We start from the raw sequence: 13,448 nt of genomic DNA, 5'->3' as shown, positions 1-13,448 counted from the left end.
TCACCTCTGAGCCTTTGCATTGGCTGTTGCCATTCCCTACCACTTTTCCCTCTGTCTTCATTCCAGACTTGGCCTAACAAGTCACTTCTTCCCTGACACCCCATTCTTTCCCTCCTTGCCCTTGTCACAAGGTGGGGTTCTAGTGCCTGGGGTATGGCATGTGCCTTAATCTGTGTGAGCAATGGGGCCTCGGGCTCCTCCTACCCCATAGCCACAGACCTGTGTGGCTCAGTTCAGAGGGGACAAGGCCTCAGGGACCAGGGCAATTGTCCCATTTGTTGGCTGGAGAAGCTGCTTGAGACTCACCCCTGAACAATTGAGGAGCCTGTGCTTGCCTCAGTGAAAACTCACTTGAGGGCTGAATTTTGAGCCCCCGAGAAAATGCCCCATAAATGTGCTTCTTGCAGCCAGTGTTGGGGCATGGGGCACCAGTCAGGATGTCACGGGTGGACCGGGACAGGTTTGGGCTTAATTTCTCTAATGTCAGTGTTAGCAGTTCTGTGTCTTACCCATATGAAACCTAGCCAGTTGTGGTGGTTGGAGAGGACAATCAACACCCCCAGGCCAGAGGCAGGAAGGTCTTAACAACAACAACAACAACAACAACAACAACAACAACAAAAGACAAACTGCAAAAAATAAAAGCAGCTAGGAAAACAGGCTTATATTTTATGTACATTAGAATTTACCAGTGATCACAAGTCTCACTTTATGCGTAACTTTTGAAACTGTATCAATATCTGATAACAAATATTGATGAACACCTGAAATTGTTCATTTCAGAGCTGGCAGGGCAGCTCTGTCTGTGCTAGAACTCACATCTTTAATAATGTCCTGCAGCAAAGACACCCAATGTAGATGCCAAGCTTGAAAATTCCAGAAAAACCTACCACTCCAGGGTGGAGGCTGGAAGGGGCTAAGAACCAGTGGATGGGCAAAACTCACTGGACCCTCACCCTGCTCCCTCAGCTCTGTGGGTAAGCAGGCCACAAAGCCACAGGTTCTGGTGAAGATGGGAGGCCCAGAGGCAAAGCCACAGTGCCCAGTTTGGGGAGATACTCCACCCACTTTTGGAAATGAAGTCTGAAAGAAGCCCAAGAATCAGGTGTCTCATTGTTTCCCCATTAACAAGGGATCACCCTACTACACCTTCCCCAGTCTCCAAGCTGCCCCAAAGCTGGGACAAAAATAATGCAGGGAAACCAGGACTGGGGGGACAAAAGAAAAATACAGCCAACACATTGTCCATTTCTTTATTTTCCTTCAGATTCTAAGACTTCCTCATGACACAATGTATAGCCATTGATTCCAGCCTCTGTTCATTGGAACTTCTATTCCGGTTTGGTGGTCAACTTTTTACATTTATTATCAAAGATTTAGAGTCACAATAAATACAAGTGACAACCTCTCCACCCTCCCCCCAAAACCCCACTTTCCAAATACCCTGCACTAGTGTAACTGTCTATTACACTTTCATTGTTAAGTATTATAAAACTTCAGCTGTCCTTTAAAAAAAAAAGCTCAGTCCGAGTTTTTTAGGCAACCATCATGTGCAGCATAGCTCAGCATCAAATAAAAACCCTATGGTGGAGCAGCAACAACTGTCTTTTTCATGATCTACACCCCTGTGACGAGAATGTTTAAATTATATAGAAAATCCCTCCCCATGACTGTCCACAGGAAAATGACATGTAGGACACAGGAGCCGCAACACAGCAGGGCTGTACTCAGTTGCCTTTCATTCCCTCTGCGCTGGGGCCGAGCCTTGCTTCATGAAGGTCTCAGGGTACAGACAGGACCAGAGGCTACCCCTGGAAGGAGGGCAACTGTCGGCCTTGTCAAAGGTGTGGGTCCCAACATCACGGTTGGGATACTGGGAACCAGGGCCCCATGACATGGGCAGGATGGCCAGAGCAATGGGTGGCTCCAAGTGGACACACAGGTATCTATGTGCACATGCATGTATACACATATGGCCATTTCAAATATGCAAACCTTCACCCTTCCAAAGGTGGCCAGCATCTTGAACAGTTTCCCAGTTGCCATTGGGAGTTCATGTCACAGATAACTCTGGACCTTTATCGTTTGGGACTGAGGGCTCCCAAATTCTCACTGCTCCTAGGAACCAGGTCCTCTTGGTCTGAGGCCCCAGGGAGAGACCAGAACCCCAGCACTGTGGCCAATTTTGAGGGATGAGCTTTGCTGCTGGGAAAACACCCTTAACATTAATATCCTTTCTGAGTATGTCCAAACCCCACATGCAGAGAGATTTAATATGCCTTTCCTGTAACATCGTAAGTCTCATCAAAGAACTTATTTGGGTCTTATCAGAGAAGTTATACCACAAAGGGAGAAACTAAAAAAAAAAGTGGGGGGGAGGAGTAGGAGTTTTGATACAGTAGAAATGAACAAAAGATTAAGGCATCTCACGTTCTTGTCCCCTTTAAAAAAAAGTTACATGTCACAGTAAGTGGCCCCTGATGGGATTATTCCCAGGGACCCTGGGCTGGAGGAGGCAGAGCCAGGGCTTGTAGCCCTATCCTCCACCAGTGGTGGTCGGATTTGTACTGAATTCATGAGGCTCCCTTAATAGCTCAGAGGCTGGCAGAAGTCCAGCCAGGCAAGGTGAGCAGAGGTGGTTCCTGAGCACAGTGATGAGCGAGGTTCTAATGGGCTGGGGTTGAGGCCCAACCTGTGCAGCACAGCTCAACTCAGGCCCTTGAGTCACAGACCCATTCAACTCCAGCTGGGGTGTGACAATCCTGGCACACCCCTCCAGTGCAGAGGTGACTCTCGCCTGGATGCCTGATCCCAAGTTACTGCATAGAACTGAGGTCTGTTTGCCCACGTAAGAGGCCAGACCAGGTGCTCCTTCTTGAAGGATTTGGAAAACCTGGCCCATGTCATTGAACAGAGAGGGCTAACAGCTCAGGGTAGTATAAGACAAGTATTTATTTGCCAGGCACACAGAAAAATGTGAGGAATAGAAATGCTTGCATACTCTTAATTTTTTGGTGTAAAAACACCTCCCCCCCCCCTAATGTCAATATCCCTCCTATCCCCCAAATCCCTGGATCGTGGAATGAAAGCCACTCTTCCCCACCCTCCCCTCCTTCAGCCCATGTAAGTTATGCACTCAAAACAAAAATCAATGAGCAATATAGGGTTTTACACAAAAAAAAATTAGAATGTTGCAAAACTAAGTCTTCTACCGCAGGTCAAAATGTTGCTAAACATGGATATTCACACAACATGAGAGAGGGGGTTAAATGAGCCTTTATTAGAATGTTGTAGCAGTGTGTTTTGAAGGCGGCGGCCCTACAAAATAAGGATTTTAAATTAAGTCCCTAACTGCATGGATAGGAAAACTAGGGCTGGGGCTGAAGTGGGGAGCAGTGTACCCCATCTCCACATCGACACACGTGTGTGCATGCACACAGGACACCCTTGCACCTGCACAGAGACAGCCCCGTGCACAGCACATTCACGACGGCTTCTGTCTATCCTCATGGAACTGATTTTTAAAGAGTGGGAGAAACCAAAATGAAACTAAGAGCAGACCTGATCCTTTGAAAGACATTTCTGTAGACTCGAAAGAGGGTTAAAAAAAAAAAAAAAAAAAAAAAAGTCTGAAGGCGAACCCTGGCAGCATGGCCCCGCTTTAAGGAAAGGTTCTAAACTAGACCCAAACAGAAACCCTGACGTCTTGGGAGGGGCAGGGGCACCTCCCCACCAGACACACCTGACAGGAGCATAGGCCAGGGTACCTTAGGATGTTGTCCATCAAAATAAGTAAGAAAAGAAAAATTTAATAAAATAAAACCACAACAACAACAAAAAACACAATAGCCTGCCCCTCTAATTTCCCACTCAGGCTCCAGATGTTGCTGCCAATTCTCTCCTCCCTCCACTGGCGGTACGCGGCTTCCGGGATTCCAGGCTCTCTGTCTGGGTCAGGGTTGCAGTTTGTTCTTCTGCTAAGTGTGGGAGGTCCGGGGTCTCCGGGATGAGCAGCAGCAGAGGCCTTCTGCTAGACTGAGAGCTGGGCAGTCAGTGGCCCACCCTCTGGGGTGTGGGGGCCGTGCTCGGCAGGGACCCCTGGGTCTGCACGGTTTACTTTAAACTCCATCATCATGAGGTGATTAAAAAAAAAAAAAAAATCTGTCAACCTAGAGATTGCCATGAAGGAAGGCAGTCATAGACTTGGAGGGCTAAGATGGGGAGAAGCAAAAACAAAACAGAATGCTCCGCTCGACTTCAGAAGCCCCGGGCGCCGGTCTCGCCGAGCGTGTCACAGTGTCCAGGGTGAGCCGTCCATGCACCCTGCCGGGCTTGGGGGGATTGGGGGGAGAGGGGGGCTGAAAGGAAGGGCCGGAAGCAGAACCAGCCCCCGAGGTCCACTTTTCTGCTGGTGTTGGGCAAACTAAAGGCAAAGAAAGGAAAAAAGCCCAAGGGAAAGGTCCCCCAGTGATATTCCTCGTCCACCTGTGAAGCAGCCCCTCAGCTGCGACGAGACTTTGCAGCCAAGAATGGAGCCCTTGCTTCTGCAGCATGGCCGGCGCTCGCTCACTCATTCTCTCGGGGAGCATGATGTCTTCCCGAGTGGAGGGTGGCAGGGCCAGGTGGGAGGGAGGAGGGAGCCTGTTCTCCACCGGGCCCGGCTCGCACTATTTCCACGTGGCTGACTGGGGGATGGAGCGTGGCGGGATCATGTCCAGGAGGTACTCCCGCTGGCGGTCCACAGCTGAGGAGGTCTTGTGCACTGCCAAGCTCGGGCTGACAAACGCAAGGGCCCCACCTGCAAAAGAACAGAGTGACAGTTTTAATGGTGTGGTAATAATCTCATGACATTAAAGGGAACACGGAATGGTGAAAAGAGCAGGATACCTCTGTAGGGCACTCAGTTACACACAAGTGACACACCAGTGGAGATGCAGAATAGGGGAAAAGCCCCGAAATACAGCATTTGTTCCCTTGGGGTAGAAACACCGTTATATTTGTTTTGTATTCTTGAAATTTCCACAATGAACAAGCATCTCTTTTACAACTGAAAAATGAAGAAATGACCCCCAATCTCCCAACACAAATAGGTTTTTGGCTGGCCTGGGGGTAAAGACTGCCCCATTCCATTCCCCCTATCACTGTGTTACCCCAAGAGTGCTTTTGGTGGAGGTTAATGTACTTTGTGGAACAAGTGTTTTGAGGTCAAATGCAATTGGGAAACCTCTATACATTCTAAAGAGAAACCTGACTGAGTCCTGCCAAGAAACCAAGGGTTAACTAGGAATGCTGGGAGAACTCTTCTGGGAAATGCTGTTTTTAAAACTATTACACACTTACCTCTAGTCCTACTGCTGAACACAGCAACTATTTATTCCTTCATATTCCCTTTCAAATATTACCTTAAATATGCAGTTTTACATGGCTCCTACCACTGTGTACACATGCACACACCTGCATTGGACTTTTCCCACTGATTTCATATACTTTCAAAATTTTCCACAAAAAGAATTTCCAAACTGCTCTGAGTTCTTAGCTGCATCTTAAACATGACACACAAAAGTATCTCTGCCCGCTTTATGTTTACAAATGCTCTCTCTCTGCTCTACAGAATAGGTTCTTCGGCAATCAGACCAATGTCCTCCCTTTCCTGAGCTACATCCTGTGGAAGTCTGATATTTGGCCGTATTTCTAACTCTATGGTCAGCTGCATGCACAGCAGACTCCTGTGTTTTGTTTGCAGACAGCCTGGCTTTCCCAGTTCTGCCTAGGGAGACAGATCTCATGATGGTGCCTCCTCTTTTGACAGGGACGCAGCGAGCTCAGGTGGGGGGCAGGGCACTCACTCCCACAGTGAAAGCACTCACCTGTCTCTCTCAGCCCTCTGTGTCTTTTTCACTTTCCTGTTTTTAATGGAAATATTTAACTGCCACCTTAATGACAGCACATAAATAAAAAATGGGGCAAGTGGTGTGGGGGATGACCCAAGGATGATGGGGGCTGTGGCAGACTAGGGAATGCTCACCTAAGTGTATCCATCCTCCCTTGAGTTGTTTCTCAAATGTGGTCTCCTCAGAGTCCTCTGATGCCCACCGTGGTCTTGCCCCTGCTCCAGGGATTTCCCTCCTCCTCCCCCAATGTTTTTGGGGTTTTTTTTGAGTTTTTCTTTTTTTTTTTTTTTTAGAGAGCGACAGACAGACAGAACATGAGCAGGGGAGGGGCAGAGAGAGGGGGAGGCACAGAATCCAAAGCAGGCCTCCAGGCTCCGAGCTGTCAGCACAGAACCTGGTGCAGGGTTCGAACCCATGAACCGTGAGATCATGACCTATGCCGAAGTCAACACTTAACTGACTGAGCCCACCAAAGCGCCCTACCACATTCTCATTCTAGCTTGCAACTTTGCACCACCTGACCTGTCCAAGCCAGAGGGTGGGAAGAGTGAACCACAGAGCAGGGAATGAAGAATGCTGCCTGGCTCAACAATAAATTAACTACTGCACCAGAGAAGGTAAAACATAACAGCAAAAGCAGGCATTCCCTATGGCAGGAAGGTGGGGGAGTGGGGAGTAGGCACGGCACCCAGAGTTGGCAAGATTGAGTGTTTGTGCTGACAGATGCCCACTGGCTGGATGGTGTGTGCGTGTGTGTGTGAGACACACTATCTAAACTGGGTCTGCTCCACGTTTTGGGTCAAGAGCTAGAGTCCGGGTATAGAGCGAGCAAACAGGGGCAATTAGTTATCTACCCAGGGCTACCAGCTGTTCAGGGCATCTTATTTAGCGAACAGAGATTAAGCTGAAGAGTCAGAAGCAGGTGTTCTCAGGGGACAGGTCTGGGGTCTCAGGGCTCTTTCTATCATTTCTGTTCACCTGTATGTGTGCATGTTTTTCTTTTCTTTTCTTTTTGAGGTTTATTTCCTTTGAGAGAGGAGAGCACAAGCTGGGGAAGGGGAGAGACAGAGGGAGAGAGAGGATCCTGAGCAGTCTCGGAACTGCCAGCATGGAGCCTAAAGCAGGGCTTGAATGCACGAACTGTGAGATCATGACTTGAGCCAAGATCAAGAATTGGATGCTTACCAACTGAGCCACCCAGGTGCCCCTGTGGACCTCATCATGACAAGGTCCCCACTCTAAGCCCTGTGGGGGGCCACCCACCTGTACTCAGGGGTGCCTTCTTCCAGTTGGTGGTGGCATTGCCCTTGCCGGTGCTCACAGCTCTCTCGGAATGTCTGCCGGTCCTGCTGACAAGGGCTGTGGCCGAGGCTGCATTCTGCAGTTTGGGTGACTGGCTGAATGTGTGCAGGACACCTCGGGGCGTTGTGGCCGAGCCCCGGGACAGCTGGCTGGAGGCCTACAGCAGAGAGAAGGTATGATGGCTCATGTGGGGAAGGGGATGACAGAGGGCAAGACGCTCAGCGCAGCCTCTCCGTGCTCTGGCCGACCTCTTCCCACCCACACAGGGTCCCTAAAGTCCAAAATCAGGAGACCAGGTAAGTTACACCGGGGGAGAGGGGAAGGAGGCAGGGAGAGACAGACAGACGCAGGCAGCGTGACAGTCGGCGACTGACGTGGTCACGGTCTGGGGCGTGAGGGCTGGTTGGTGGCGCGGTGCAGGGGCTCCCGGCACCGCAGTTCTGACCTGTAGCACAGCCCCGTTACTCCAGTCGCGGGCCTCTCCTGAGCGGAACGCCAACTTACGCCGGGGTTTTATGACCTACACAAACGGGGGGGAGGGGGGGGGTTGAAACCGAGGTCAGCACCATCCACAGGCCGGCCTAGGGTGACCTAGAGTGACCAAAGGGCAGCAGCTGTGGCCGCATGAGGCCCAGTCCCCATGGGACAGGCTGTTTCCCGAGGGCAGCACAGCCACCCACTACATAGGGATCTTGAGAAGATGTATTTATTAGTGAATTACAAATGACTTCCAAGGACACAAAAAGTTGCCAACAGGGTGCTTTGGGTCTATAAGGGGTGGGAAAGCAAAACATTAAAAAAAAAAGCAGCCAAAAAACTTGATTTCAAACTTGCTTCTCTCCTTAATTTAGCTAGAACATTTCTTCCAAATGCCCCTTTTGCATCTCAATGTGGCTTTCAGAAAAGTCGTTTTAGACAAGAAGTACTTGTCAGCTGGAACACTGCAAGTGAAAGCTACAAAATCTAAAGAAACTGCAAATTAGTATTTTCACCACCAAAGGCCACCATTAAATGCAATTTAGACACACAGTTAACAACCAGGCAGATGACTGCCCAGTGTGAGACAGAATGTCGGAACATCTTGCTTGCTAGCAACAACTCCCAGCCAAGGGAACAAGGCCCCTCTCCTAGAGGCAAGGCCGCCCAGCCCATGATCCCAGGCCTCAGGGCCGCAGCTCTGGCTCCCTAAGGACTCTCACCTGCTTTAGTGCGGGGTGTGGGGCAGTGGCAGGCTCAGCCTTGGCCTGTGCGGGGGCGGCACCCTGCTGTAGGAGGCGCTGCTCGATCTCCTGCTCCTGCTGCAGCGCCTTCACAAAGGCAGCCTTCAGCCGGCTCGTGTGCTCTACCTTGAGTGCCTTCTTCTGGTTGGATGCCATGCAGTTCTCACACATAATGGCACCACCCTTCTCCTCCCGCCAGCGGCACGTGAAGTCCGTCTTGCACTGCGCACACATGTAGGGCTCCCGGGACAGAACAACAGCGGCTGACATCCTGCCTGCTGCAGGGAGAGACAGGTGGGTTCACGTCAGAGGAACAGGATGCCAGAGTCAGAGCCCCTACCATCCCAGGGCAGAATGAGGACACATGACAGATCTAGAGCAGTGCCCTGGGCTGCATGGCCCAGCTGGCATCAGGAACCAAAATCCCAAGTCGACAATGTCTGTTTGGCACACACATACCGGGTGCTGTGTGTGGACACTAGGCCAGCCCTGGGGAAGGTTTGCCAATAGAAGGGAATTTGAGAAGCTTTGGAAAATGCCATGGATCAGGTACACTGGGTACCAATTCTCAAGAACATCAATGCTCTCAGATTGGCTCCTCCCAGTTGCCCTTCCCACCCTCAGTGCAACATTAAATTTCAGGGATGGAGGTTTTTCCAACCCTCCCACACCTCATCAGTGAAAAGGAAATGGTAACCCCCTCCAGGTCCCACCTCGCTGTGATGGGCAAGTCAAATAAGGACCAATCATCCAGCAAGTACTCATGCTGACAAGTATCCTACCCAGTGTCTTGTGCATATACAAAGGTGTTCAATTCTCACAATAACCTCCTAACAGGGCACCCTAGTCCACTAAAAGGTTTTCTGAGGAGAAAACCGAGGCTGAGGAGATGAAGTGACTTGCAGAGTCACACACCAGTCAGCAGCAGGGCCAGGACTCATACCTGCTGCCCAGCTGAGAGCACACAACTGCTCTGGGTCCTTGGCCCCCTTTTTTGAGATGGGAACGTGGCATCCCCTCGGTTGGCCATAGGAAGGGTGACTGGGGAAAGCCAGGTAAAGTGCATGCTCAGGCATGGGATCAAAATTATTTTTGCCATCCAAAGTGAAGGGGTACTTTTGGCATTTTACAACTATCTTTTTGTGTCTAGTACTCAAGGGCTTAACTTCCTTTTAACATCAGAGACCATGCTGCTGAGAGACCCTTGGCCTGCCCAAACTGTCCCAAATGCTGAGGGGCTGTGCAGGATCAGACTGGGGAAGCCCTTCACCCCACAGAGCAGATGAGATGTCACCAGATCCAGCCACCCAGGGTCTACTTCAGGCCCCCAGCCCCAGGCCCTCACCTGCAGCTAACATGCTCTGGTGAAAAGAGCACATCCCCTTCCAAACATCCAAGCCTGGAGGACAAGGTACCTTCTCCTAGGCAGCTGTGGTGGGCATGAATGGCACCAGAGTGGAGATGCCGGTATGAGGCTGCACACAGCCAACCAGACTGAGGCTCTGTGAGGTATCAGGAGACACCTCAAATAGGGCTCAGAGCTTCCTCCCACACTTAGAGGACCAGTTTTGGGCAATACGAGAGGGATACTGACTCCTGATGAGAGAACAGGTAGAGAAAAGGCTGATCTGGGAGAGGAGGTCCCCAGGGCAGATGGCTGCAGATGGACGGGCATTGTGTCCTGACTTGGGTCTCCCACCCACCCATCCTGCACTGGCCTCGCAGCAGCTCTTTTGCCAATAACACTCCATCATAAAGACATCAAAGGGATCCAAACACATCCAAGCCATGTGACAGCTCATACCTTTCCCTGCTGAGCCTGGCTCTGGGGCCCCTTGACAAGTAGAGTCTACCACCCCCATTTTACAGAAGCCAATGTTGGTTGGGCCTTTGTGGTCTCCTACTCTCAACCTGACTCATGGTCAATCCTTGATATGGCCCTGTGGTTGGGGACTGTTTTAAGAGCAATGGGGTTGGGTAGGTGGGTGGGGTGTAGTAACGAGGCTACAAGTAAATCTGAGGTGGCCGGCTGGGTGTTCTCTGCCCTGGGTCTGGTGCTGCCTACATATGGAGGGCTCTGCCTCTCAAAGGCACTGAATACAACACCTGAAGAGGAAATTCTGTGATATGCTGACTAATGAGGGAGAAGAAAGCACTCCCACCAACACCCTGACAGCAAGCAGGCACTACGGGAGTCACAGCTCCCTGTTATACACACCTGCCTCCCTCCCTCTCTGCAGAAGCAAGCAGGCAGAAGGTGCTTTTCCTCTGTACGGGCACCAATTACGGTCGCCCCAGAGTCTGTGCCCTGGGAGCAGTCGGCATGTACTAAGGGACAATTCAAGGTATGTGGTCTAAAGCCTACTGAGCCTTCCCTTGCCCTGGACTGGTTATGGCTCCACCTTCTCCTCAGCTCTGAGCATTTGCTGAGATCACATAGGGAGAGGATTCAGGCTGGCTGCCCAAATAAAGTCACCACAAATCAATCTCAGAACAAGAACATCTTCACATCAGCATCTGGTAGAGGCCTCCCAAGGGCCAATATCTGGTTTCCCACCTCCATTTCCAGTGTTACTTTTGATCACTAACTGATATATGCCCTTTTATCCCTAAAACCTAACATGCAAGTGGTGCTTTCCAAACTGTTTCCAAGGAGGATGTTCAAGGGAATCTGGCCCAGACATAGGTGTCCCTCTCCCACCTTGGGGGCTCAGAGCACTCAAGGCTCTGGAAAGTTCTAACCTGAGAGCCCTATCTGGAAGCAAAGCCTGTCAACTTCCTGCAGACGTTTCTCCTCACCCTCTTCTGCCTGCCCCAACGTCACAGAGCTGTTGGGGAATGATTCTCACCCCCCTCAGACCATGTGTGCAGGGCCTCAGGCTTCCTCAGGGCCCAGCTCTCAGAGGCAGCCTCAACAAGAGAAGGAAGGTGACTGTCATGTGTTTATGAAGTTATCTAAGGTGACAAATGGTGGCTTCATTTATTGTGGTGAACACTGATTAATGCGTAAAACTATTAAATCACTATAATGTATACCTGAAACTAATGTAACATTGTATGTCAAGTATACTTCAAAAATAAGTATTTTTAAAAATGCAAGAACTACAACAAGCAAAAAAGTAACCTAAGCCTCGCAGCAAGTAGAACTGATATTCTAACACGTGCTGTGCATTCAAAACAACCTACGTAAGAGAAACATCTCTTCAGTGGCAAGAGATGAAAATGGCCCCAAAGCCCACTCACCTTGCGTCTCCAGCAGGTTCTGCACCACTTCCTCCAGGCCGACCAAGTAGATGAATTCGTTATTGGCAGCGCTGGGCAGGAAGTTCATCTCTGGGGCAGGGGGCTTGGGAGGGGGGATTTCAAGCAGCGTCTTCTCTAGCTGTTTGCGCAGCGCAAGCTTGGCAGCTGCCTGACGACTGGCTGGAGAATCCGCAGAGGTGACCACAGAGGCCACGCTGGTGGGGGTGGAGTTCGCCTGAGCAGAGGTGACTGTTGTCCCTTTCAGCGATGCTGGGGAAGGCTTTTGGGAGATAACAACCTGGTCAGTGTGCTGGGGGTGCCTGACCCCACAGCCCAGGATGGCATTATTAGCTGCACTGTCTTTAAGACAATAACTCTGAGCTTCCTGACATCAGCAAGCAACAGGCAAAGCAGCGTTAAACTCATCACTCTATGAGATTGACCAATCCTGTAAACATACTTGAGGTTTAGCTGATATCCAATAAACTACATGCATTTAAAGTCTGTAATTTGCTGTGTTTTGCCATGAGGACACCCATGAAACCAAAACCACGACTAGGGCAGTGGGCACCCCCACTCAGGCAACACAGTCACTGTCCTGTCACTATGGCCTAGCAGCCCTCCTCCCAGCACAGGGCTAGGTGACCTCCTTCATTACAGCCGTACGACAGTGGATCACTAGAACACTGGTGGCATTTCCTTCATGAGCATCTTTGTGTGTGCTTATCTGGAGACTAATGTTTTACTCAGCTCATGTATCCTCATTGGGGTTTCAGGGGAGACCGGCTTCTGGACCAATCCCTGCCCCTTCCCCCTCTTGATCTTTGGTGCTCCTGCACTACTTTTCTTGCCTTCATCTGGATCCCGGTGGCCAATGCTCCGTTTTCTCCTTGCTCTAGTTCACCCAGCCCCCAACCTTGTCGAGCGCTTTCCTCAAAACTCTGAGTTGACCTCATCAGTGCCCTTCTGGAAATCTAAGGAAAGCAGCATACACCACCCCCAGGAAAACAGACATACCCAACAACTTGCACACATCACAGGACCCAGGGAGCCTACGATGCTATCCCAGGACCACTCTCACAGAGTTGAGCAAGCCTCCCAACAGAGAGGAAGCCAGCCATCATAGCACACTGGCCTGGCCTGACTTCAGAGAAGGCAGGGATGCTGCCCAGAGCTCTGTTGGCCGGGGTCTTATTTGAGGGAGGCAGACAAAGATGCACCACACCATAGGAGGAAGAGAAGCTAACACACCCATCAGCAAAAGCTGCTGTAGACCCAGTAATTTATCTGTCAATAAAGCTCTTGCTTCCAGCCTGCCCACCCACCCTGATCCCATCTTCTTGGCTCTGCTGGGTGGAAACAGACCCACCCCATCTCAGAGGCTCTGTACAAGAGGTGAAGGGACTCACGGCTAAGAATAGATGTGCCGGTGCTGTGAGGACATTTGTAGACATGCTCCCCTCATGTGCTCATGCTGACAGGGAGGAGGGTGGGGAAGGCTATGGTGCCCCGCATCTATCTCCAGGCCTATCAGATTCTTCACCTGGCCTCATCCATCCCCCAAAACATGCTGAGTCCCATACGCAACCTGAATCTTCCCCCCACCACTCAGCTCTGCACCTCTCCCCCTCTCAATAGCTACCCACCTCTGCTAGACCACAGTTCTGAACACAGGACTCCTGCTCGTGACTTTCATACTGTGACAGGTCCCAAGGAGCTCTAGTCTAAACCTCCATGGGGTATACAAGGCCTTGCCTGGCTCTGAGTGGGCAGGCCACACCATACCACTCCA

General features: G+C 50.7%; 1 protein-coding gene across 7 annotated transcripts in view; it reads right to left on the bottom strand.

Moving 5' to 3' along the window:
• Nucleotides 1-3,258: 3,258 nt before the first annotated feature.
• The window catches only part of GATAD2A (GATA zinc finger domain containing 2A), a 103,651-nt gene continuing 93,461 nt past the window's right edge, over nucleotides 3,259-13,448 (bottom strand). For 4 of the 7 annotated variants that reach the window (XM_045492549.1, XM_045492551.1, XM_045492552.1 and 1 more), the window contains 5 exons: nucleotides 11,657-11,936; nucleotides 8,393-8,691; nucleotides 7,639-7,713; nucleotides 7,155-7,350; nucleotides 3,259-4,798 (listed from right to left, as the gene is read on the bottom strand). In XM_045492549.1, coding sequence (XP_045348505.1) covers nucleotides 4,668-4,798; nucleotides 7,155-7,350; nucleotides 7,639-7,713; nucleotides 8,393-8,691; nucleotides 11,657-11,936 — 981 coding nt within the window. In that variant the 3' untranslated portion in view covers nucleotides 3,259-4,667. The remainder of the gene's footprint in view (nucleotides 4,799-7,154; nucleotides 7,351-7,638; nucleotides 7,714-8,392; nucleotides 8,692-11,656; nucleotides 11,937-13,448) is intronic. The other 3 variants (XM_045492553.1, XM_045492555.1, XM_045492556.1) reach the window with 3 other exon arrangements.

Source organism: Leopardus geoffroyi, chromosome A2 (genome assembly GCF_018350155.1).
Source record: "Leopardus geoffroyi isolate Oge1 chromosome A2, O.geoffroyi_Oge1_pat1.0, whole genome shotgun sequence".
In the NCBI taxonomy this organism is placed as follows: Eukaryota; Metazoa; Chordata; class Mammalia; order Carnivora; family Felidae; genus Leopardus; species Leopardus geoffroyi.
The sequence above is the reverse complement of the archived record's forward strand: the minus strand, read 5'-3'. Positions and strand labels throughout refer to the sequence as shown.